Genomic DNA, 27,002 nt, shown 5'->3' with positions numbered 1-27,002 from the left:
AATTCTTAACATCTTTATTTTATGCTATACACTATTTAGATGAGGGAAGTGGAGCTAGACCCCTGTATGGCAGGTAATCGAAGAAAGAAAACAAGTGGGCGGCCAGTACGATGCAGAACACTTTAGTAAACTATTTACAGGTAATATTTACAAAGCATACATATAAGTCGCAGGGCATCGTTTCCCAGAGCCTTCGTAGCCTTAAGATCATTACTAGAACATTATTGTCTTTAGTAGCCGAGTCGTTTCCCAGAGGCCTCGTTAGTAACGTGGCTCATAAAAACGCTCTTAAAAACCTTTGCACATCTACGAGTGACCCAGACCGCTAATAGAGCAGCCAAAGTGCATGGTTAGATGCTTTTTTTGCACTTCCTCGTCACTCATTTACAGAAGATCTCTGCTAAACATAGAATCAAGATGTCTAGCCTGTCGGTGACTGCGGATAACATCATAACGAAGCTGACTACAAAAACAAAGTTACCGAAATATCTGCAAATGTTACAAACAAGTGAAGGATAAAATGATGCTTCAAATGAAAACCGAGATGACTGTATTAAAACATAGCCTACATACATGGGCATATAAATCAAATCAAACCAAACTTTGTCACACGCGCCGAATACAACACGTACAATACAATTACTTACCGTGAAATGCTAACTTACAAGCCCTTAACCAACAGTGCAGTTCAAGAAGAGTTAAGAAAATATTTACCAAATAAACTAAAGTAAAAAATAATAAAAAGTAAAAAATAACAATAAAGAGGCTATATACCGGGGTACAGGTACCGATACAGGTTAGTCGAGGTAATTTGTACATGTAGGTAGAGGTGACAATGCATAGATAATATACAGCGAGTAGCAGCAGTGTAAAAAACAATTGGGGGGGGGGTCAATGTACTGTGGCCATTTTATTAATTGTTCAGCAGTCTTATGGCTTGGGGGTAGGAGCCTTTTGGTCCTCACTTGGCGCTGCGGTACCGCTTGCCGTGCAGTAGCAGAGAAGTCTATGACTAACCCAAGTCTATGACTGGAGTGTTTGACAATTTTTTGGGCTTTCCTCTGACACCGCCTATTATGTAGGTCCTGGACGGCAGGAAACTTGGTCACAGTGATGTACTGGGCCGTAAGCACTACCCTCTGTAGCGCCTTACGGTCAGATGCCAAGCAGTTGCCATACCAGGTGGCGATGCAACCGGTCAGGATGCTCTCGATGGTGCAGCTGTAGAACTCCTTGAGGACCCAAGGACCCGTGCCAAATCTTTTCAGTCTCCTGAGGGGGAAAATGTGTTGTCGTGCCCCCTTCATGACTGTCTTGGTGTGTTTGGACCATGATAGCTCGTTGGTGATGTGGACACCAAGGAACTTGAAACTCTCGACCCGCTCCACTACAGCCCTGTCCGGCCCGCCTTTTCCTGTAGTCCACGATCGGCTCCTTTGTCATGCTCAGAATGAGGGAAGAGGTTGTTGTCCTGGCACCACACTGCCAGGTCTCTGACTGTGTCAAAGCACAGATCTTGGGAAGAGAACCAACACATTTCTGCAGCATTGAAGGTCCCCAGGAACACAGTGGCCTCCATCATTCTTAAATGGAAGAAGTTTGGAACCACCAAGACTCTTCCTAGAGCTGGCCGCCCGGCCAAACTGAGCAATTGGGGGAGAAGGGCCTTGGTCAGGGAGGTGACCAAGAACCCGATGGTCACTCTGACAGAGCTCCAGAGTTCCTCTGTGGAGATGGGAGAACCTTCCAGAAGGACAACCATCTCTGCAGCACTCCACCAATCAGGCCAGACGGAAGCTACTCCTCAGTATAAGACACATGACAGCCCGCCTGGAGTTGCCAAAAGGCACCTAAAGGAGTCTCAGACCGTGAGAATAAAGATTCTCTGGTCTGACGAAACAAAGATTGAACTCTTTGGCCTGAACGCCAACCGTCACGTCTGAAGGAAACCTGGCACCATCCCTACAGTGAAGCATGGTGGTGGCAGCATCATGCTGTGGGGTTGTTTTTCAGCGGCAGGGACTGGGAGACTAGTTAGGATTGAGGAAAAGATGAAAGAAGCAAAGTACAGAGAGCTCCTTGATGAAAACCTTGTCCGGAGTGCTCAGGACCTCAGACTGGGAAGAAAGTTCATCTTCCAACCATAAAAACAACCCTAAGCACACAGCCAAGACAATGCAGGAGTGGCTTCGGGACAAGTCTCTGAACGTCCTTGAGTGGCCCAGCCAGAGGCTGGACTTGAACCCGATCTAACATTTCTTGAGAGACCTGAAAATAGCTGTGCAGCGATGCTCCCCATCCAACCTGACAGAGCTTGAGAGGATCTGCAGAGAAGAATTGGAGAAACTCCCCAAATACAGGTGTGCCAAGCTTGTAGCATCATACCCAAGAAGACTTAAATCTGTAATCGCTGCCAAAGGTGCATCAACAAAGTACTTAGTAAAGGTCTGAATACTTAAGTAAATGTCATATTTCGTTTTTTTTTTTTATTAAAGTTGTATTTATTAAACATAAAAATAAAACATTGTACGGCATAAAAACATTGAGCATGACATCAAGACATATCCTCCAACATAGCACATATACACAGTCAAATAGTATCTCACAGGTTACAATACAGAACTAAATGGGTTCACAAGCATAAGTAATCACCTCCCAGTCTTAGAAACATGACATATAAAACGCGTCGAGCTGTTAGAATTGTTGTTTCTACCAGTGATCCAAGCATGCATTTGTTCATAAGATGCAACCTCCAACATTGATTCTATCCACTGTTTCAGAGTAGGAGTGGCATGACCTTTCCAAATTCTAAGGATTATTCTAGCTGCTGTAACGATACCAACAGTGATCAGTGCAAATTCCTCATTTGTTATATTAGGTAACTTGTTCTATCACCTAAGAGACATATTCTCTGTGAAACTGGAATTGTAAAGCCCAACCATTCCTCCAGATATTTCAAAACATCCTTCCAGAAAGGTAGCACTAATGCATATTTCCATATTGTGTGTAAAAATGTCCCAGTGTCTTTTGGCATTACCAACACAGAGAATTGTCGGTCAGCCCCATCTTATGAAGCCTTGTTGGGGTCCAATCAAACCTATGTAGTGTCTTGTATTGAGTAAGTTTCCCCCTGGCTTCCCTTATGTTCTTCCCTGGGCTGGACAAGATCTTCAACCAGGTATCCTCCTCAATTTCACACTTTAGGTCAATTTGCCATATTGTTCTGAGGTTTTTACAGTCTTTACTCTACAGATGACTAACTATTGAGTAGAAATGGCAGCTTTATGTTTGGGAAATTCCAAATACTCAGCTATTGGGTTCTTTCCTGGATTTCGTTGATAGCCGGTTAACAAACATTCTCTCAATTCCTAGTATTTACAGAAATGTCCCTGGTCTCCCGCATCATTTTTGTACCAAATCTGAATATGACATTAAAACGTCTTCATTGTACAGATCACCTATAGTATGAATTCCTTTCATTGGCCACTGTTTCCAGTACACAGACTTCTTTCCTATCCGTAACCTAGGATTGTGCCACAATGATGAGTATCCTTGTTTTAGATGTGAAATTCCACTTATCTTGTGTACTGTTCTCCACACCTATTTTGAGTGTAACAAAATTGGGTTGGGAGTACCAACAGACCTCTCCCCTGTAAGACTATGTGACAGAGGATAACTTAGTTCCCGTTCCATTGCTATCCATTCCAAGCCAGCATCCCTTTAGCCCCAATGTTTCGCCTATTTAGCCATTTCAAATGATACATTGAACAATGTAACATCTGGTAAAGGCAAGTCTCCTAAATCTCTTGGTGAGCGCATCTTCTTCATATTGATCCTGTTTTATTTCCTATCCCATGTAAGCCTATGTTGATCGCAAAAAAGGATCTAAGATCATCTGCTAGTGATTGGATAAATATCGCATCTTGTAACAGCATGGTTGTCACGACTTCCGCCGAAGTCGGTACCTCTCCTTGTTCAGGCGGCGCTCGGCGATCGACGTCGCCGGTCTTCTAGCCATCACCGATCCACTTTTCATTTTCCATTGGTTTTGTCTATGTTTCCCACACACCTGGTTTTCATTTCCCAATTACTGGTCATGTATTTAACCAATGGTTCTGAGTCTAAATCTACCCTTCCTCAAATGTTGGTTTATATCAATATGTAACTCTACTACAGCATGATCTGTGAGGGCAATGGGCCCAATCTTGCAATCAATCACATTATTAACCATGACATTTTATATCAAGAAGAAATCTATTCTGGAGTGTGTCTTATGACAGTGGGAGAAAAAGTATCTCTATCATTAGGATGGACTAATATGGACATATGGACTAATCTACATATATCTATAAGGCCCATATCTTCTGCTAGCATATGTATTGCAAGTCTATCCTTGGTGTGGAGTTACCTGTAAATGTACTTCTATCAATCATATTGTCCATCACTTGGTTGATGTCTCCAGCAAGGACAATCTGCCCTTCAATATTTCCCAGTATTACTTTGACCTCTTTAAAAAAATCAGGGTCCTCCTTGTTGGAAGCATATATGTTGCATAACACTACTTTAATCCAATTTATAAAAGCCTCAATGCAGATAAGACTGCTAAACTCATCTGAGTGTTGCTTCAACATTACAAAATTAAGTATTTTGCTTATCAGAATAATCACCCCATTTTGTTTGGAATTAAACGAGCTATGATACATTTCTGCAACCCAGTCTCCTCTAAATTTCAGTGCCTCTGTGTCTTAAATGTGATTCCTGTATGAACACAATATCTGCCTGTTTTGATTTTAAATGTCAACATATTTTTCCTCTTCACTTGGTTACCACAACCATTTATATTCTATGAGATTCTGTTTACATAACCATATTTGCACTGAGTAATTATAGCCTGTGAGCTTGAAGTGTCCCATTTAACAGGTGGCAACTCTAATGAACATCATTATATAACATTTCACAATATATGCTTTAGCTGAACTGTAAAACAGTGTAAATAAACGTAGAAAACCAATCCCAAAATAAAACAAAGCAACTAGGAATTTAACGTTGCTTCTCGATGAGTCAATCATCACAGAACTGTCTTTGATGCTGCAGAAAATAACCTGCAGTTTCAACTCAAAATTCCTTATGGTCCATGAGGAGTGGCCTAACCAGCCTAACGTGCTCGTGTAGCTGTTTCTTCGCCGTTGCAAACTTCTTCCTCTTCATTGCCAGTTCCTTGAACAAGTCTGGTGGAAAGAGACAGCCGGCGGCCTTCCCACTGAACGCCACACCTTTCTTTCGCCGCTTTAAGTACCTTTGTCCCGGGCTGTAGATCGTAGGAAGCGGAGGATAACTGTTCTCTGGGGCCTATTCTCGTCAGGCATCGTTAAACTGTGATGTGTTCGTTCAATTTCTAATTCGGGCCTGTCATCAAATCCAAATCCTTCTGCGATGTTTTTCTGCACACACGAGATTAGTCCACCACCAGCCTCACTCCCCTCTTTCAGATGAACCAATCTCACCGTATTTCTCCTACTTCTGTTCTCAAATGATTCAACAGGATTCCACAATATATCCAGTTTTTTCACGTGATTCTCATTACCCTTCCTCAGACGGGAGATGGTATCTTTCGCTGTTGAAATCCGTCACTCTGCCTCATCCATCCTCTCTTGTATCGCATCAACTGTTTCCTTCAACTCTGTAGTTGTTGTTTTTATTGTGGAGAAATCTGATGCAACATCCAACAAAATCGAGTTGAATTTCCCATTTGCTCAAATAGATCCTAAAGATTGACCGATTTCTCTGGATTTACATGTTTATCTATGTCTTGGTGGGGGTGTTCGGGAGGTCTTACTGTTTGTTTGCTAGCGGATGTGGCCTTCTGTGAATACCGCCTGTTAGGCTTGAATACATTTTTCTACATTCCAATAACGCCACTTTAGCGAGATGTTTCAAAATGTAAACTATCTTTATATTAAACTGTACTTCAAGTCAATATATTAAGACAAAAATGAAAGTATATGCGGTTGAATTTCAGTATTTACATGTGGTTATTAGGAGCTTTCTAAAGTGCTGCCATCTTCTTCGGCAGTCCCACGTGACACCTCCAGTTTTTTTTATTTTAAATAAATTTGCTAACGTTTCTAAAAAGCAGTTTTTGATTTGTCATTATGGGGTATTGTGTGTAGATTGTCTAGGGTAAAAAAAAACGTGTTAATCCATTTTAAAATAAATCTGTAACCTAACAAAATGTGTAAAAGGTAAAGGGGTCTGAATAATTTCGAATGCACTATAAATCACAAGACAATGTGAGCAGGGGCTTCATGCATCGCAAAAATCTGAGGGGACACAAAGTAAGTGAGGATGGCTGTGGGGTGGTCTCTAAATTGGAGAATTTTGACAAGCTTGCTTCTCTAACTTGATTGATAGCCTGAAATGGCTTATTGGTATATAGATATGAGATTGGGAGATTGGGAACCCATCTGAACTAGCTAAAGCCATCTTCATACAATTGCTAAATGGCTAGTAGTATTACAGAGAAAAAAATATTATTATTATTATTATTATCATTATTTCGTTTTTTTAAGAGGACAACTCTGAGGGGGTATGTGCCCCTGTGCCCTCTATGGATATGGCCCCTCTGAATGGGAGACAACGAAAATGACAAACACCTCCTTATGAGTTTCATTTAGCTTTATTGTCAGTGTGTCAATATCGGAAGGACATTATGTTTGAGAAACATGGATGAACGTCTAATTCTGATGTAAGACTGTGAGAGCTTGTAGCTCGGATGACAGTTTAGCAGCTGAACTCCAGTTTAGCGGTACTTCTCTGCCAGGGCCAGAGCCAGTTGCTGCAGGAACTTGTCCACGGACAAATGGATCTCGGGGGTGAATTCTGCGGGGAAGTAGGCGGCAACGACCACAATCAGGTTGTGAGCCAGGATCTGCAAAGGAAAAGGGAAATAGATTATTTCACCTTCATTCAGGTAAAAACTCAGATTTTTTTGTGTTTTCTTTGTGTCTTTTTCTCTTCTTACCTTGAAGTTGGTGGGGTCCACCCTCAGCTTGGTGGCGTGCAGTTCACTGAGCTTGGTCAAGAAACCAAAAAGGTCGTCCAAGTTGCCAACACATTCATCGATCTGATTCATGATGGTGATGCCGTGCTTCTTCACTGGAGCGGAACCGGGGGCCACGGAAGCCCAGTGGGAGAAGTAGGCCTTGGTCTGGGGGTAGACGACGAGCATCCTGTCGTGGACATTAGAAATGAGGTGAGACAAAATTCATTTTAAATAATCATTCACACGATCGGGGATCCCGACCATATTTATGCTGAGATAGCTATACGCATTCATAGCTTCTATTATAATTGACTGAGGAGTTATGTGTTAAAGTCTATAATTTATCATACATCGTTATGTAATTACCTGGAAAGAGCCTGTTCTCCAATCTCATCGGATTTAGGGAGGATTTTGCCCCAGATGGCCTTCACGTTGGCTTTGTCCTTGGCTGAGAGACTCATAGCTGTTTTGTCCGTTTATCCACTTAAATGACGATCCTGAGAAAAGAAGCGTATGAGCGTTGACTTCTCAGAGGCTGTTTTTATTGAGGCATGAGAGAAGGCACACCCCGATATAATCTCAGCTCCTCCTCTGGGCATTTTTCCAAGACATGATTAATGTTTTTTATATGTTATGGATCTGAGCCAATTCGTATAATGCCCAAAATATGACATTTGTCCATAATCGATTTTGTTTGTAAAAATGCTGTCATAACATTGTATGTATTTATTTCATATAGAATGAATAACAAAGTGTTTTTGAAACACTTAATAACTCAATATTTTCTTTACAGTTAAGGTTTAGTCGTGCGGTCTAATATTGCAGCACTCATTGGGGAGTATAGGCTATGTGATTCTGTACAAAAGGCAGTGTTGGGGAGTAGTGGACTACATGTAATTCAACTAGTAATTTAACTACATTTTGCAGAAGCTTGGTGGTAGTTGAACTACATTGAAATCTAGTTAGGGTTTTCAGTAGTTAACTACTTTTCCCCCATGTAGCAGCTAACTACTGGAACTTAACTACTGGAACTTAACTACTGGAACTACACACTACTTTTTTCCCCCATGTAGCAGCTAACTACTGGAACTGCACACTACTTTTTTTGCAAAATAAAATATGGATGAAGTAGGCAATCATTTACTTTTCTGGTGCATTAGACCTGCCTAATTCTGACTTGAAACATCGTTTTTCTGCTAATAGGCTAAAATACACACTGTCAACATTTTACCTCAAAATACTGAGACAAATTATAGACCTGATAATCGGAAAGGTTTAATTTCGGTTAAAAAGCGTACCCTAGGCCTATCACTAAACATTGTAACAATATATAGGCTACGTGCATTGTATTTCAGTGGGGTTTAACAAAAAGCTGCGGTTTGATTGAAGTAAATAGGATAATATCCACATTGAATAGTGTCCAGTTAGAACCCATCATTTAATTCCCCTGATGAAGGAAGATAAAACGACTTTTCACCAACTGACATGTAGATGAATCATTCAAAACGACCAGAAATATGGAACTATCAAATGGGTGGGGCGGTCTGAATATGAAGATAAAACACCATTTGAGTCATGCTCTTTCTTTGATAGTTTACTCCCAAACTAGGCTGTTTTTTTAATGAGACCCTAAATAAACACTTACGTCAATAATTCGCATTTTATAAAGATAATATTGCAATTCAATGTGAATATTACAACGATAAATTAAAAGAGAATTTAGGGCTAAATAAGGTTCTACCCTGAGATAATTGGCATTAAAGTTCCGAACCTTCATTGGGTTGAGTGGTGTCAGATATTATTTTGAACTTAACAATATGAATTTGGGTATTAAGTACTATATGCAGAATGTAGAGAACATTGAACAGAACAAGGCTATGTCAATAACTACATTTTGACAAAAATGTCGATGAAGGCTAATCATGACTTGTTTATTCCATCCGTATTAATTAGAATTTGGCAACGCCTAAATGACAAAGCATTATCTTTAAATGTGGGAGGAAGTTGGCTCAATGCCGATATGTGCCACACCCGAGGACCTTGCCCCCTCAAGACATTCATCCAATCATTTGCTGTGTTCTGTTCAGGGCGGAGATACTGAACATCAATAAATTGGAAGTCCCAGGAGACAAAAAGCAGCTCAGGGATCCCTTGTAACATTTTGCAAGTACTAAAGGAAATCAACAAACAAACGTCAACATGGTCGACTGGACAGATGCTGAGCGCAGCGCCATCGTAGGCCTGTGGGGAAAGATCAGCGTGGATGAGATCGGACCCCAGGCCCTGGCCAGGTACATTCTTCTAATATTTATGTAGATATCATTAAATAATAACACGATAATAGGCTACCTAGGTTATTTACCACTAATTGCCAAGTAGGACATCGCGGTGTTCACCTTTGGTGCGATACAGACCATATTGATTGTGAAGTATAATTTTAATGGCAGCCTGTTTTATTTATTTTTAGACTTCTGATCGTGTCTCCATGGACTCAGAGGCACTTTAGCACCTTCGGCAACCTGTCCACACCCGCTGCCATCATGGGTAACCCCGCGGTGGCCAAGCACGGAAAGACCGTGATGCACGGACTGGACAGAGCTGTGCAGAACCTGGATGACATCAAAAACGCCTATACTGCCCTGAGTGTGATGCACTCCGAGAAACTGCACGTGGATCCCGACAACTTCAGGGTGAGTATTACACACAACAACAAAAAAACAACACAAAAAGAAATAGTATTCTGAATTAAATAGCGTTATGAGCCGATGTAAAGCTTATTCCAATATTTCATTCTCCATCTGGTTCCTTTATGGTCCCCTCTCACAGCTCCTCGCCGACTGCATCACCGTGTGCGTGGCAGCCAAGCTCGGTCCCACCGTTTTCAGTGCTGATATTCAGGAAGCCTTCCAGAAGTTCCTGGCTGTCGTTGTGTCCGCTCTTGGCAGACAGTACCACTAGAGCATCACTCGACAGCATCAATATGGAAGAGAGATGACACTCCAATCCAGTCTGTTAGGCTGGAAGCTGTGCCATAGCTACACATTTGAAAAAAATTAAATCTATTTAAAAGCGTTTATCTTTTTGAAGTGTTGTGTTTTATGGAAAACGTTCTTCTGCAATTGTACTGATGGCACATGGTTTCTACACTCTAAAAATTAGGGAATGTGAATGAAAAAAACTGTTTTGATGATGGTTTTCATAAACATACTTTGTCCATGATCTAGAGGCCTATGGGGTATTCATTGATGAGATAAGGAAAGAGGTTGGCAAATGTGATCTGCATAACATAACATACCAATACCAATTGACATACCTTTCTATTCCTCCTTGTCTGTATACCTGCTGACACAAAAGTGAGCAGTTCAGCCATCTGCACCCAAGCCTTCAACATATTCTTATTGCCTACATATTCTTACCTTTTTGTTGATTGATATCCATTGAATTGTGTCCATTTTCTGTTTAAGAAAGATTTGCACAAATATGAAAAGATAGATTATCATAAAACAATATACATTTAGATCATACAAGGGACAAACCTCTTAAATTGAGGAGATCTTTACATTTTTCAGTTAAGTGCCGGCACCTGCTGCCCTTTCAAATCCAAATGTTTCAGTTGGGCAGTGAGGCTCCTGCACGAACCCCCACCAACTAAAGAGGTTCCTCGATGAACCCCACCTCTTATGGGGTTCTTGGAAGAACCTTTTGGGGGCCATTTTCAGTTCCAAGAACCCTAAGGTTCTACAAAGAACTTTGGGGATCTTAGAAGAACCCTTGTTGAACCCCTCATTTTTCGAGTGTATGAATTCTGTGGTGTGCATGTTTTTTTAATCATCTTTATAATTACTATTTAATAATTACCTCAGACTTCTCCCTCCCTACAGCTCTGCTGAGTATAACAGGAAACCTGTTCGATCACCATGCACTCAAAATCATTCTGGCTACGGATATGGAGAACATCAACACATTAACATCAACACGCCAGAGGATTTATCCATTGGACTTGGGGCTCAGCTGAGAGTTTACCTCATATTTAGATTTTTTTATTCTGCTTTGCCACTAAAATCATAACAAACACAAATAACTAAAAGATAGTGTTATTGTTGTTATTTTTATGCGTGTCATTATTCATCAGAATAATAACTGGGGAGGGGGGTAGTTCAAGAATGAACCCCAAAAGGTTATTCAAAAGGTTATTTAAGGATCCATTAAAAGGGGTTCGTTACACGGCTAACCAAAGTTATGGAGAAGAACATAGTGAGCTAGTGGATGGTGGACCTAAAGCACTATTTAGTACTTAATCCCTTCCTTTCTTCATTCAATGTATTCAATCTAGATGTGATAGTGATGAAATTCAGATATGACTTTGTGATGGTAAACTGTGGTGGAATAAGGACACAACAGAGGACGAAACTTCATTCATTGGCTGTTCATTTTATTGTAATAACAACAGAGCAGGAACTGGAGTTTGATGGACTTTCATGATGGTCTTATCTGTATTTGTCAGCCAGGGCAGCGGACAAAGCTGCAAGGAATTTATCCACAGCAATGTGCACTTCGGGAGTGAAATCCGCAGGGAAGTGAATAGCCAGGGTGACAAGGATGTTGTGGGACAGAATCTGAAAAGTATATTTTAAAAGTTAATATTGAAGGATTAATGCCTTAGCAACACACAGAGTTGATTTCGAGAGGGATCAATATACAGACAATAGGTTATCTGGGAGCCAACCTTGAAGTTTCCAGGGTCAACGCGCAGCTTGAAGGCGTGCAGATCGCTGAGACCACTCATTCCCCCCACGAGGTCGTCCATCAGTCCGACAGCATTACCAATTGCACCCATGATGACGCCTCCATGCTTCTTGACTGGGGCAGAGCCGGGGCTCAGGTCAGCCCAGTGGGAGAAGTAGGTCTTAGTCTGGGGGTAAGCAGTCAGCATCCTGCAAAGGAAGGTACAGAATAGTTCCTATTATAGGAGTTTTTATTGGATGCTGAACTACTAAGCATTACGCGTATCATATTTCTCCCATCGTCTGTGTCTACAACGTAATGAAAGTAGTTGACTTATTGTATGTTAAAATGCTTATTCGGGGTAGGCACATAGGCCGCTGTCAGCAGGTTAAACACAATCAATCTCATCATTCTTTCTTTAAGAGGGCTTACCTTCCCAAAGCCTCAGCGCCGAGAACATCTGCCTTTCCACTAATCTTGCCCCAGAAGGCCTTGACCACAGATTTGTCCTTTGCTGTCAGACTCATTTTGCTCCTTTCTGATTGACCTGTATTAAATATACAAGAAATTATCTGAAGATGACTGCCTATACAACTAGGTCCCTTTATATTACAGTAGAGCGGCAGACACGCCCAGCTACTAGGGTACACTCCCTTTACACTGCAGCCCTCTTGGTCAAAATCCAAGAGTAAGATCCGTTATCTTGGCTTTTATCAAATAATAAGTTAGCGTTTTATATTAAAAACTTCAATAATATGTCAGAGGGCTATGTTTCTAATAATATCCATCATTAACCTTTTTCCGTAATGCAAATACTTTAATTGTAAGCATATATTTCCAATAGGTTAATTCTAAAGGTGCAGCTGCTTTTGCCGAAACAGCCAAATAATTCATTTTTAATTAATTGGCAAAATGTCAAGCATTTAAATCAATTGCACCAGATGCAACAGAGATGTCAACAATTTTACAATTTGTTTGATTGATAAAGATAATTATTATAATTATTATATATTTTTTTCGTTGCATAAAACGAAATCTTTCAGAGTAGCCTAGTCGAGCATATATAATACACATTACATTGGTAAATTATATTGTAAAAATCAAATCCACCTTCAAAGACCTTCATTCAATTGGAAAATATTTATTCAAAGTGACGTGTTTAACATTTGTATTTTTGTATTTTTTATATAACCTTTCTTTAACTAGGCAAGTCAGTTAAGAACACATTCTTATTTACAATGACGGGCTGTATGTATCTATGATATGCCTACTCTGGGGTTCAATGGAAGTTGGATATGATTCCCAATTATAAGGTTGATTGGACTTCGAATTATGATCGGAAAAAAGTCAGAGGAAGACAGAGGTCATGCGAGGACATGGGTACACACCCATCTGCAAATAATACAGGACATTCCTGCTTATCATATTTAATGTTTTGAAATTAATACATTAAAATGGGTGGGACCGGTCTGAATACCCCGATTAAAAAAGGAAGGCATCATTTTGTCCTAGATAAGAAACTGTGTCAAATAGTAGACCGGTGTTGTGCCGAAAATCTCCCCCAACCGGAATTAGCAGGAATTATCACATTTTCCAAATTCATATTTTTTTTTGTTATTGATTGCATCTCTTTCTATTTTTTCATTTGAATAGCCTTATACACTGCAATGAAGGACGTGTAATCTTCGGAAGAGTTTTGCCATAACCTTGCTTTTATTCTTGCATTAGTGGAATAAATTAAAACTGTTAATTAAGCTGTTATCATGCGAATTTTGAAACGTTGGTAATCTAGATAAAACTGTATAGGCCAATTTACATATGCTTCCAGCTTTTAGGATCTAACCTACAGACTTGATTCTGTAACAACTAATAAATTAACATTTTCTGTTGTTTTTAACAGATAAATTATTGGAATTGATGTCATCAAGTCCGAGAGCTGAAGCGCTCACTTGGCTAATACTGATCTTTGCCAGAGCCAATCATATGCGCCGCCTCCAGTGGGCGGAGACCACTCATAAATATAAATTGCATGCAGTGTCTCCCTACACAAGACATTCATTTGTTTAATCTTGTTGCAAAACCGGAGATCAAACACTGACAACATGGTTGACTGGACAGACGCCGAGAAGAGCACCATCAGTGCTGTCTGGGGCAAAGTAGATATCAATGAGGTCGGACCACTGGCTCTGGCAAGGTAGGTCATGGCTTCAGCCTCATTCAAATATATAATTTAATATAGTTTATAGTGTAGATGATCATGAGTAATTATAACACTAATATACTTGTTCTGTTATATCCAATTTGTATGTCGCTCTGGATAAGAGCGTCTGCTAAATGACTTAAATGTAAATATAAATCTATCATTACTATTAATATTGAGTTGATATTGTTAAGTTTGAATGGAGCATGTTAGAGTATTAATTGGGCATATAATTGAAATACATTTGAAAATAATTCATATATTTCGGTGTTCTTGCAATGACAGAGTCCTGATCGTCTATCCCTGGACTCAGCGTTATTTCGGCTCTTTTGGAGACGTGTCCACTCCCGCAGCAATCATGGGCAACCCCAAAGTTGCTGCTCACGGCAAGGTCGTGTGTGGAGCTCTGGATAAAGCTGTGAAGAACATGGGCAACATCTTGGCCACATACAAGTCACTGAGCGAGACCCACGCCAACACACTCTTCGTCGACCCTGACAATTTCAGGGTATGTCTTCTGTCTTGAGAAATATGCTTATATTTTAGGCTTTACTGATGTAAGCCTACACATATAACAATCAGAGCAACACGTCTAATTCCAAAGGTAAAACAAAACCGTCAGTCTTATTGAACATCTTCCTCCTTTGTCTTTTGTCTACAGGTGTTGGCTGACGTCCTCACAATTGTCATTGCCGCCAAGTTCGGAGCCTCTTTCACTCCTGAAATCCAGGCAACCTGGCAGAAGTTCATGAAAGTGGTTGTCGCAGCCATGGGCAGCCGGTACTTCTAAATGCACCCCAGACAAGTGATTATGTTCTGACATCCCTGCCTGAGTGAAAATAAAGACGTTGAAACAAACTATTGTATTTGTATTTATACAAACGTGCTTTTTTAGAAGGGGGGGGGGAGCCTATAAGCAGCCATAATCAAAGTGATACACAACCTAGGTTTACCTGTATTCAAGTCTGTGATTTGGTCAAATAAGCAGTCAAATCTTATTCATTGAAAATCATGAATGAGCTCTTGATCATTGTCGATTGACAATTAATAAACCAGATTTTTACTAAAGCAACAATATGGTAGGTAATAAAATGTTTGTTGGTTTTATAGGCCGCTACAACATAGGCCTATTGGAATACCAACAAGCTCCTGAGATCTGCCTAGCAAACGTAGCCTTCTCCCACTGATAATGAATTGCCTTCAATTCTGAAATGTAAAATGTTACATTGTGTTGTTATCTTACATCTTCAAGACGTCAAACATCCTATTCTCATGTTAAACAAGGTTGTTTGATTCCTGATTCTTTCAAATATTTAATACAATTATACAAAGATGTGTGCTATAGGCTATGACTTGAGTCTGACCCAAGATAGAAAATAAGGTTGTTATGCTGCAGTCAACTGGGGGGGGGAAGTTCCCAAGACGGCCCCATTTCCCTATAGTTCCATAAATGGCCTTGTGTGGTAAGTTACAGCAGGGAAATCAATGTCATGTCTGGCCACAGCATACAGTTCATTCAGAAAATATTCAGACCCCTTGACTTTTTCCACATTTTGTGACATTAGACCTATTCTAAAATTGATTAAATTGTTTTTTTTTCTCATCAATCTACACACATTTCCCCATAATGAAAAAGCGAAAAAAAAAAATAGAAATTTTTGCAAATGTATAAAAAATAAAATCTGAAATACCTTATTTCCATAAGTATTCAGACCCTTTGCTATGAGACTCGAAATTGAGCTCAGGTGCATCCTTTTTCCATTGAGCATCCTTTACCTGTGATAAATTCAATCGATTGGACATGATTTGGAAAGGCACACGTAGGTCTATATAAGGTCCCACAGATGACGGTCCATGTCAGAGCAAAAACCAAAGCCACGAGGTCGAAGGAATTGTCCGCAGAGCTCCGAGACAGGATAGTGTCGAGGCACAGATGTTGGGAAGGATACCAAAACATTTCTGCAGCATTGAAGGTCCGAAGAACAAAGCGGCCTCCATCATTCTTAAATTGAAGAAGTTTGGAAGCACCAAGACTCCTAGAGCTGGCCACCCGGCCAAACTGAACAATCGGGGGAGAAGGGCCTTGGTCAGGGAGGTGAACAAGAACCCGATGGTCACTTTGACAGAGCTCCAGAGTTTCTTTGTGGAGATGGGAGAACCTTCCAGAATATCAACCATCTCTGCAGCACTCCACCAATCAGGCCTTTATGGTAGAGTGGCCAGACCGAAGCCACTCCTCAGTAAAAGGAACATTACAGCCCACTTGGAGTTGCCAAAAGGCACCTAAAGGACTCTCAGACCATGAAAAATAATATTATCTGGTCTGATGAAACCAAGATTGAACTCTTTGGCCTGAATGCCAAGCAACACATCGGAAGGAAACCTGGCACCATCCCTACAGTGAAGCACGGTGGTGGCAGCATCATGCTGTGGGGATGTTTTTCAGTGGCTGGGACTTTAAGACTAGTCAGGATCGAGGGAAAGATGAAAGGAACAAAGTACAGTTTTCTTGATGAAAACCTGCTCCAGCGCACTCACGACCTCAGACAGGGGCAAAGGTTCACCGTCCAACAGGAAAACGACCCTAAGCACACAGCCAAGACAAGCCAAGATACAGCCCGAGCGGCGCAGCGGTCTTGAAGATGTGTCACTACAGACACCCTGGTTCGAATCCAGGCTGTATCACAACCGACCGTGATTGGGAGTCCAATAGGGCGGCGCAAAATTGTCCCAGTATCGTCCGGGTTTTGCCAGTGTAGGCTGTCATTGTAAATAAGAATTTGTTCTTAACTGACTTGCCTAGTTAAATAAAGGTTACATAAAAAATATAGAAACGCAGGAGTGGCTTCGGGACAAGTCTCTGAATGTCCTTGAGTGGCCCAGCCAGAGACTTGAACCCGGTCAAACATTTCTGGAGAGACCTGAAAATAGCTGTGCTGCAGCGACACTCCCCATCCAACCTGACAAGAGCTTGTGGATCTGCAGAGAAGAATTGGAGAAATTCCCCAAATACAGGTGTGCCAAGCCTGTAGCGACATACCCAAGACGACTCAAGGCTGTAATCACTGCCAAAGGTGCTTCAACAAAGTACTGAGAAAAGGGTCTGAATACTAATGTAAATGTGATATTTAAATTTTTTTGTTATTAAAGTTGTATTTATTAAACATAAAAATAAAATATAGTGCAGCATAAAAACATTGAGCATCACATATCCTCCAACATAGCACATATACACAGTCAAATAGTATCTCACAGGTTACAATACAGAACTAAATGGGTTCACAAGCATAAGTAATCACCTCCCAGTCTTAGAAACATGACAAATAAAGCACGTCCAGGTTCTAGAATTGTTGTTTCTACCAGTGATCCAAGCAAGCATTTGTTCAAAAGATGCTACCTCCAACATTGATTCTATCCACTGTTTCAGAGTAGGAGTCTTTCAGAGTAGGAGTCAAATTCTAAGTATTACTCTAGCTACTGTAACCACACCAACAGTGATCAGTGCAAATTCCTCATTTGTTACATTAGGTAACTCTGTTCTATCGCCTAAGAGACAAATTCTTGTTGAAACTGGAATTGTTGAGCCCCACCATTCCTCCAGATATTTCAAAACATCCTTCCAGAAAGGTAGCACTAATATACATTTCCATATTGCGTGTAAAAATGTCCCAGTGTCTTTTGGAATTTCCGACACAGAGAATTGTTGGTCAGGCCCATCTTCTGAAGCCTTGTTGGGGTCCAATCAAACCTATGTAGTGTCTTGTATTGACTTAGTTTCCCCCTGGCTTCCCTTATGTTCTTCCCTGAGCTGGACAAGATCTTCAACCAGGTATCATCCTCAATTTCACACTTTAGGTCAATTTGCCATATTGTTCTGAGGTTTTTACAGGATTGAACTCTTTGGCCCTAAATATTGTCAAAGACCCCAGCCACCCCAGTCATAGACTGTTCTCTCTGCAACCACATGGCAAGCGGTACCGGAGCGCAAAGTCTAGGACCAAAAAGATACTCAACAGCTTTAACCCCCAAGCCATAAGACTCCTGAACAGGTAATGAAATGGCTACCTGGACTATTTTCATTGTGCCCCCCAGCCAACCCCTCTTTTACGCTGCTGCTACTCTCTGATTATCATCTATGCATAGTCTCTTTAACTAAACCCACAGTTGAAGTCAGAAGTTTACATACACCTTAGCCAAATACATTTAAACTCAGTTTTTCACAATTCCTGACATTTAATCCTAGTAAAAATCCCCTGTCTTAGGTCAGTTAGGATCACCACTCTATTTTTAGAATGTGAAATGTCAGAATAGTAGTAGAGAGAATGATTTATTTCAGCTTTTATTTCTTTCATCACATTCCCAGTGGGTCAGAAGTTCACATACACTCAATTAGTATTCGGTAAATTGTCTTTAAATTGTTTAACTTGGGTCAAACGTTTCGGGTAGCCTTCCACAAGCTTCCCACAATAAGTTGGGTGAATTTTGGCCCATTCCTCCTGACAGAGCTGGTGTAACTGAGTCAGGTTGTAGGCCTCCCTGCTCGCACACACTTTTTCAGTTCTGCCCACAGATTTTCTATAGGATTGAGGTCAGGGCATTGTGATGGCCACTCCAATACCTTGACTTTGTTGTCCTTAAGCCATTTTGCCACAACTTTGGAAGTATGCCTGGGGTCAATGTCCATTTGGAAGACCCATTTGCGACCAAGCTTTAACTTCCTGACTGATGTCTTGAGATGTTGCTTCAATATATCCACTTAATGTTCATCCCTCATGATGCCATCAATTTTGCGAAGTGCACCAGTCCCTCCTGCTTCACGGGTGGGATGGTGTTCTTCAGCTTGCAAGCCTCCGACTTTTCCCTCCAAACATAACAATGGTCATTATGGCCAAACAGTTCTATTTTTGTCTCATCAGACCAGAGGACATTTCTCCAAAAAGTATGATCTTTGTCCCCATGTGCAGTTGCAAACCATAGTCTGGATTTTTTATGGCAGTTTTGGAGCACTGGCTTCTTCCTTGCTGAGCGGCCTTTCAGGTTATGTCGATGTAGGACTCGTTTTACTGTGGATAAAGATACTTTTGTACCTGTTCCTCCAGCATCTTCACAAGGTCTTTTGCTGTTGTTCTGGGATTGATTTGCACTTTTCGCACCAACGTATGTTCATCTCTAGGAGACAGAAACCGTCTCCTTCCTGAGCGGTATGACGGCTGCGTGGTCCCATGGTGTTTATACTTGCGTACTATTGCTTGTACAGATGAACGTGGTACCTTCAGGTGTTTGGAAATTGCTCCCAAGGATGAACCAGACTTGTGGAGGTCTACAATTTTGTTTCTGAGGTCTTGGCTGATTTCTTTTGATTTTCCCATGATGTCAAGCAAGGAAGCACTGAGTTTGAAGGTAGGCCTTGAAATACATCTATTGGTACACCTCCAATTGACTCAAATGATGTCAATTATTCTATCAAAAGCTTCTAAAGCCATGACATCATTTTCTGGAATTTTCCAAGCTGTTTAAAGTCACATTCAACTTGGTGTATGTAAACTTCTGACCCACTGGAATTGTGACACACTGAATTATAAGTGAAATAATCTGTCTGTAAACAATTTTGGAAAAATTACTTGTGTCATGCACAAAGTAGATGTCCTAAACGACTTGCCAAAACTACAGTTTGTTGACAAGAAATGTGTAGAGTGGTTGAAAAACGAGTTCTAATGACTCCAACCTAAGTGTATGTAAACTTTCGACTTCAACTGTACCTGTACAGTTGAAGTCGGAGGTTTACATACGCTGAGCTAAAAACATTTAAACTCAGTTTTTCACAATTCCCGACATTTAATCCGAGCAAAGATTCCCTGTCTTAGGTCAGTTAGGATCACCACTCTATTTTAAGAATGTGAAATGTCAGAATAATAGTTGTGAGAATGATTTATTTCAGCTTTTATTTCTTTCATCACATTCCCAGTTGGTCAGAAGTTTACATACACTCAATTAGTATTTGGTAGCATTGCCTTTAAATTGTTTAACTTGGGTCAAACGTTTCGGGTAGCCTTCCACAAGCTTCCCACAGTAAGTTGGGTGATTTTTGGCCCATTCCTCCTGACAGAGCTGGTGTAACTGAGTCAGGTTTGTAGGCCTCCTTGCTAGCCCACGCTTTTTCTGTTCTGCCCACAAATGTTCCATAGGATTGAGGTCAGGGCATTGTGATGGCCACTCCAATACCTTGGCTTTGTTGTCCTTAAGCCATATTGATTGTGAAGTATAATTGTAATGGCTGCCTGTTTAATTTATTTTTAGACTTCTGATCGTGTCTCCATGGACTCAGAGGCACTTTAGCGCCTTCGGCAACCTGTCCACACCCGCTGCCATCATGGGTAACCCCGCCGTGGCCAAGCACAGAAAGACCGTGATGCACGGACTGGACAGAGCTGTTCAAAACCTGGATGACATCAAAAACGCCTATACTGCACTGAGTGTGAGTCACTCAGAGAAACTGCACGTGGATCCCAACAACTTCAGGGTGAGTATTACACTTTAGAAAACTGAAACAAAATACAAAAATAAATAGTCTTATGAATTAAATAGCGCTAAGAGCCGATGTAAAGCTTATTCCAATATTACATTCTCCACCTGGTTCCTTTACGGTCCCCTCTCCACAGCTCCTCGCTGACTGCACCACCGGGTGCGTGGCCGCCAAGCTAGGTCCCGCCGTTTTCAGTGCTGATACTCAGGAAGCCTTCCAGAAGTTCCTGGCTGTCGTTGTGTACCACTAGAGCATCACTCGACAGCATCAAGAGACGACACTCCAATCCAGTCTGTTAGGCTGGAAGCTGTGCCATAGCTACACATTTGAAAAAAATTAAATCTATTTAAAAGCGTTTATCTTTTTGAAGTGTTGAGGTTGGCAAATGTGATCTGCATAACATACCAATACCAATTGACATACCTTTCTATTCCTCCTTGTCTGTATACCTGCTGACACAAAAGTGAGCAGTTCAGCCATCTGCACCCAAGCCTTCAACATATTCTTATTGCATACATATTCTTACCTTTTTGTTGATTGATATCCATTGAATTGTGTCCATTTTCTGTATTAGAAAGATTTGCACAAATATGAAAAGATAGATCATCATAAAACAATATACATTTAGTTCATACAAGGGACAAACATTACCTTAAATTGAGGAGATCTTTACATTTTTCAGATAAGTGCCGGCACCTGCTGCCCTTTCAAATCCAAATGTTTCAGTTGGGCAGTGAGGCTCCTGCACGAACCCCCACCAACTAAAGAGGTTCCTCAATGAACCCCACCTCTTATGGGGTTCTTGGAAGAACCTATTGGGGGCAATTTTCAGTGCCCAGAGGATATATCTATTGGACTTGGGGCACTGCTGAGAGTTTACCTCGTATTTAGATTTTTTTAATTCTGCTTTGCCACTAAAATCATAATAAACACCGAGAACTAAAATATTGTGCTATTGTTGTTATTGTTATGAGTATTATTATTCATGAGAATAATAACTGGGGGGGAGGGGGTAGTCGAAAAATTAACCCCGAAAGGTTATTAATTAAAAAAGTTATTTGAGGATAGAGAGAATAAAGTAGACGGTGCGCGTCAAACGTTTGATTTATGACCCTATGTCCGGATGACGTGTGCATGCCCAAATATGGGCATCCGGTTAGGACATCCTGGCAGGAAGTTATCACATGGTTATGCCCGTATAAGTGCATCGTGTTCCTGTTGTCACGTGTTAGAGTGTGTGTTAATTTATGCATATATTGCATCTATTCCTTTGAAGTTGTCATGATGATTGATGTGTAGGGACCTCATTGAACTGGTGGGGGGATGTGTTTGAACATTTCAAAGAGGATGGCCCCACACCCACTATTTTATTGCCCTTAGGGCTGTTGTCTATGAAGCAGGAATGTCCGGGGGATTGTGTTGGTGGCAGACACATTATAAATAAGACCCAGAACAACACAAGCGACCATGATAAACCACTAAACAAATTAAACATGGATTTAGTGATCAGTGGCAAAGCAGTGATGACCGTAACAACGGAAGCAGGACCGCGGCTGAAACATAGAGAAAGATCCGAGTATAATGCAACAATATACGATGCGCCAAAAAAGCGGTTTCTAAATGTGTATAGAACCCAAATACCGCCCGCAACTGCTCTGAAAGATCAAGTGATGATGTCTAATGGACAGCAATGGGGGTATCAGTTTGATTACCAGGCCTGTAAAGTGAAACTCTATACCATAGCTGAAGGAGAAGAAAATACAGACTCGACTTTACGAGTGGACTATGGGCTTGAAGACTGGCAGGTTTTTCGCAAGGTTGTGTGTCCCGAACTGAGAGTTATCACACAGGGGTATAGCGTGTTCACTGGCTACGAGACCCGGTGGGAAGGTACCCCTGACCCCTCAGGAAGAATATTTCACAGGGTGAAAATACAAAGAAAGAACGGACTTCCATGTGGATGCGTGGAGTTCTATATCAGCAACAAGGAAACCCACAACCAAAACATTTGTGATGGTGGCCTGACTGGGGATTTTAGGTTGCGCATGCTTATTCCTTTTAAAAGTTGGGATCTAATGGAATTGAAAATGTTAGAGTTGTTGGACGCTCTTTTTGTACAGAGCCAACAACGGCAGAGCATTGTTCGGCTAAGGAAGTGCATAATATATACGAATCCTGAGGATTATGATTGAAAGGAACCCCAAGAAGGGTCATCCTCAGAAGGGTCAGCCCCCGAAGAACACTAAGTACGCGGCTGCGTTAACCACGCCCTGATACCAAAGGACTGGTTCAACAATAAAAGGAGTGCCCATAAAGCCTCCGGTTCTTCATTTCAGCATATACCATGGATATTCATATACCATACCAGGACTCCGATACGTCATGGGTACCCAACCCTAAGGACTCTATGCCTCGCAGCCCACCATTCTACTCCCCCCAGGCAAGACCCCCGACAACCCCTACATGTACACAGCCTGAGGATATGTTTGATGGGGTGGTCAGTACTATTTTTGTGGACACCATCAAGGCCTCTGTAGCCGCACTTTTAGACGTGGTGATTGGAGAGTATATAAGAGAAAAATGCATCGGTTGTGAGATCAATCACCCCAGCCAACGACGTCATCCGTGCCTATACGAACCCCCAAGGTACTACTTCTTCAACCATTTTGAGGAGTTGGTGAAAAGACTGTGGTCCAGACGGTTTATACCTTCGCTGGTCAGAACCCTGGAGTCTATGGGTCTTGTGCAGTCTATTCCCAGAGTTTACGGGGTAACCAAGGCTTTCCTACATGAACTGAAGAAGGCGATCTACATCCACGAGAAACTCAAAGAAATCCGACACACCCTGGTGGATGACAACAAATACAAGGAAGCTGTGGTGGCTGATGTGATGACTTTCTGGCTCAATAAACCGCAAGAGACCGAGTAACAATACATATTTTTATTTAGATGTAAAGCAATGGGTAACTATATTCATATGATGTTAGAGAGAATAAATACAATTTTTCTTTTGAGAGAACTTACAAATGTTATGCATTAAATTATTGTAAATAAAGTGAACAATGTATCGTTCTACACACCACACAATACCTTGGCTAATGCAGAGCGTGTGCTAAAAATGGAGCAAATCATGAATCATGTACGACATACGGGCGAGAGTCTACAATGGACACATCTGGTCTCCCGTCTTGTGGATGATTCTGAAGAACTAGAAACAACCTTGTCTAAGATTTTACTTTATTTGTTTGAAACACTGTCTAATTGTAACATGTATCATATTTGTTGTTTATATACTTATATAGCGGATGTGTGTGTTTTAAAAATTCAGCGACACAAGCCTGTAAATCTAAACCAAATATACAGGGCGTTGCATGCCGGGATCGTTGAGAAAACGGGGATAAGTATCCTGCTACGAATCCTGAATTATCTGTATACGTAATACTTGATGTTTGCAAAAATAAAATTTCAAAATGAAAATGAAATGTTGTCGTTATTTGAACGTTATTAACGTTATTGTACCTCAGAGAGGCAAGAAGGCAAGAAGGATGGCGGAGCAGATGTTGAAAAACATTTATTATACCCCCTCTAACCTCTTATGGGGGTAAGGAGCGTTTACAAAGAGCTATAGCCGAAGAAACAGGTAGCCGGTTAGGCGCTGCTCAAGTGAATGAATGGTTGGCAGAGCAGGATGCTTATACTCTGCTTAAACCTGTACGAAAACAATTTCCAAGAAATATAGTTTTCTCTACTGTAACGGCTGTCTTCTGAAATGAACCAAGGCGCGGCTCGATGCTCCCCTTGCCCTGGCACCTGCGGGGCGCTGGTACTGGGCGAACTGGGCTGTGCGTCCGTATAGGCGAGATGGTGCGTACCACAGCGTAACATGGCGCCCTCCACCTCATATGCACCTCCCTGTAGTCACGGGTAGCTGGCTTACGGCTCTTCCCTGGCCTGGCCAAGCTACCGTGTGCCCCCCCCAAAAAATGTCTTGGGGGTGCCTCTCGGGTTTCCTTAGCTCCCTTAACTTGTCCGCCCAGAATTTTCTTTCGTCCTGCCAGGTCCATTCCTCCATTTTCCTCTCCTGTGGCTTCCTCCTCTTCTGCTGCTTGGTCCTTTGGTGGGTGGTTCTGTAACGGCTGTCTTCTGAAATGAACCAAGGCGCAGCAGGTATGTGAATACTCATTTTTTAATTACCCAACAAAAGGAGTAAAGCATCCACAGGAAACAATAAACATGACAGCAGCAACAGTTTGCAGGCTAAAAAACGCAGTGCAAAACAACCACCCACAACCCCAAAGAAAAAACACACACCTATATAGGACTTCCAATCAAAGGCAACTCAACACACCTGCCTTCAATTGGAAGTCCCAATCAACAATACAAACATACCCAACACAAACATGCCACGTCCTGACCAAAACTAAAACACTAGCTCCATCTGCTGGTCAGGACGTGACAGTACCCCCCCCTCAAGGTGCAGACCCCGGAATGCACCTACCAACAGAAAAACACCAACAAAAAACCCATAAACAATAACCCCTAAACAATAAGGGAGGGAAGGGAGGGTGGCTGCCGTCACCGACGGCACTGTGCTACACCCTCCCTCCCCAACCCACCTATCCTGGAGGTGGCTCAGGTGCAGGCCGTGGACCTCGCTCCACCTTCGGTGTCGCCCACTTTGATGGCGCCGATAGCTGCGCCGGGCCGACGGGCCACTCGGGCTGACCCTGGCAGACAGACCACTCGGGCTGGACCGGGGGACAGGAGGGCCCCTCGGGCTGGGCCGGGGGACAGGAGGGCCCCTCGGGCTGGGCCGGAGAGGCCGGAGGGCCCCTCGGGCTGGGCCGGAGGGCCGGAGGGCCACTCGGGCTGGGCCGGAGGGCCGGAGGGCCACTCGGGCTGGGCCGGAGGGCCGGAGGGCCACTCGGGCTGGGCCGGAGGGCAGGAGGGCCACTCGGGCTGGGCCGGAGGGCAGTCTGGCCACTCTGGCAGTTCAGGGCAGTCTGGCCACTCTGGCAGTTCAGGGCAGTCTGGCCACTCTGGCAGTTCAGGGCAGTCTGGCCACTCTGGCAGTTCAGGGCAGTCTGGCCACTCCGGCAGTTCCGGGCAGTCTGGCCACTCCGGCAGTTCCGGGCAGTCTGGCCACTCCGGCAGAACCGGGCAGTCTGGCCACTCTGGCAGAACCGGGCAGTCTGGCCACTCTGGCAGAACCGGGCAGTCTGGCCACTCTGGCAGCTTCTGACTAGCGGGCGGCTCTGGCGACTTACGACTGGCGGGCAGCTCTGGTGACTGTTGACTGGCGGGCAGCTCTGGTGACTGTTGACTGGCGGGCAGCTCTGGTGACTGTTGACTGGCGGGCAGCTCTGGTGACTGTTGACTGGCGGGCAGCTCTGGTGACTGTTGACTGGCGGGCAGCTCTGGTGACTGTTGACTGGAGAGGCTGGGCTGACACACTAGACTCCTGATGCGTGGGGCTGGTATTGGACGTGCCAGCCTGGAGACACGCACCTCCATGCTAGTGCGTCTAGCGGGAAACACCGGACCGAAAGGGCGCACTGGCGGTCTTGAGTGCAGGGTTGGCATCACCCCTTCCGGCTCGATGCTCCCCTTTCCCTGGCACCTGCGGGGCGCTGGTACTGGGCGAACTGGGCTGTGCGTCCGTATAGGCGAGATGGTGCGTACCACAGCGTAACATGGCGCCCTCCACCTCATATGCACCTCCCTGTAGTCACGGGTAGCTGGCTTACGGCTCTTCCCTGGCCTGGCCAAGCTACCCGTGTGCCCCCCCAAAAAAATGTCTTGGGGGTGCCTCTCGGGTTTCCTTAGCTCCCTTAACTTGTCCGCCCAGAATTTTATTTCGTCCTGCCAGGTCCATTCCTCCATTTTCCTCTCCTGTGGCTTCCTCCTCTTCTGCTGCTTGGTCCTTTGGTGGGTGGTTCTGTAACGGCTGTCTTCTGAAATGAACCAAGGCGCAGCAGGTATGTGAATTCTCATTTTTTAATTACCCAACAAAAGGAGTAAAGCATCCACAGGAAACAATAAACATGACAGCAGCAACAGTTTGCAGGCTAAAAAACGCAGTGCAAAACAACCACCCACAACCCCAAAGAAAAACACACACACCTATGTAGGACTTCCAATCAAAGGCAACTCAACACACCTGCCTTCAATTGGAAGTCCCAATCAACAATACAAACATACCCAACACAAACATGCCACGTCCTGACCAAAACTAAAACACTAGCTCCATCTGCTGGTCAGGACGTGACATCTACTCTCCCCTTGTCCCAGTTTCAGGCGGATCTATGTGACATGCAGGCCCTTGCAGATAAAAATGATGGAAATCGCTACATGCTAACGGTTATAGATATTTTCTCTAAAATAGCATATGTAAGGGTCTTAAAAAATAAGAACGGGGTAGAGGTGACCCGGGCCTTTGACTCTATCTTGAAGGAAGGTGGAGTCCCCAAGAAAGTGCAGACTGATGGCGGAAAATAATTTTTTTATAATAA

At 42.7% G+C, this 27,002-nt stretch overlaps 4 protein-coding genes across 6 annotated transcripts; 2 read left to right on the top strand and 2 right to left on the bottom strand.

Moving 5' to 3' along the window:
• Positions 1–6,660: 6,660 nt before the first annotated feature.
• Positions 6,661–7,595, bottom strand: LOC106601071 (hemoglobin subunit alpha-4). Its single transcript, XM_014192977.2, has 3 exons — positions 7,409–7,595; positions 7,022–7,229; positions 6,661–6,928 (listed from the first exon to the last, which is right to left on the bottom strand). Exons 1-3 carry the CDS (start codon positions 7,501–7,503, stop codon positions 6,800–6,802), a joined length of 432 nt encoding a protein of 143 aa, XP_014048452.1. The 5' UTR covers positions 7,504–7,595; the 3' UTR covers positions 6,661–6,799.
• A 1,464-nt stretch (positions 7,596–9,059) lies between these two features.
• Positions 9,060–20,847, top strand: LOC100136576 (beta globin). 3 transcript variants are annotated; one of them, XM_045714236.1, is made up of 3 exons: positions 9,060–9,333; positions 9,510–9,732; positions 9,844–10,116. In XM_045714236.1, the coding sequence occupies exons 1-3, from the start codon at positions 9,242–9,244 to the stop codon at positions 9,931–9,933; spliced, it is 405 nt and encodes a 134-aa protein (XP_045570192.1). In that variant the 5' UTR covers positions 9,060–9,241; the 3' UTR covers positions 9,934–10,116.
• LOC106601072 (hemoglobin subunit alpha-like) lies at positions 11,454–12,454 on the bottom strand. The gene is made up of 3 exons (XM_014192978.2): positions 12,200–12,454; positions 11,769–11,976; positions 11,454–11,658 (listed from the first exon to the last, which is right to left on the bottom strand). The coding sequence occupies exons 1-3, from the start codon at positions 12,292–12,294 to the stop codon at positions 11,530–11,532; spliced, it is 432 nt and encodes a 143-aa protein (XP_014048453.1). The 5' UTR covers positions 12,295–12,454; the 3' UTR covers positions 11,454–11,529.
• Positions 13,668–14,825, top strand: LOC106601074 (hemoglobin subunit beta-1). Its single transcript, XM_014192980.2, has 3 exons — positions 13,668–13,961; positions 14,253–14,475; positions 14,629–14,825. Exons 1-3 carry the CDS (start codon positions 13,870–13,872, stop codon positions 14,755–14,757), a joined length of 444 nt encoding a protein of 147 aa, XP_014048455.1. The 5' UTR covers positions 13,668–13,869; the 3' UTR covers positions 14,758–14,825.
• Positions 20,848–27,002: the final 6,155 nt, after the last annotated feature.

The sequence above is a fragment of the Salmo salar genome, chromosome ssa03 (assembly GCF_905237065.1).
Source record: "Salmo salar chromosome ssa03, Ssal_v3.1, whole genome shotgun sequence".
Taxonomy (NCBI): domain Eukaryota; kingdom Metazoa; phylum Chordata; class Actinopteri; order Salmoniformes; family Salmonidae; genus Salmo; species Salmo salar.
Note: the sequence above shows the minus strand (reverse complement) of the source record. Positions and strands in the feature narration are given on the sequence as shown.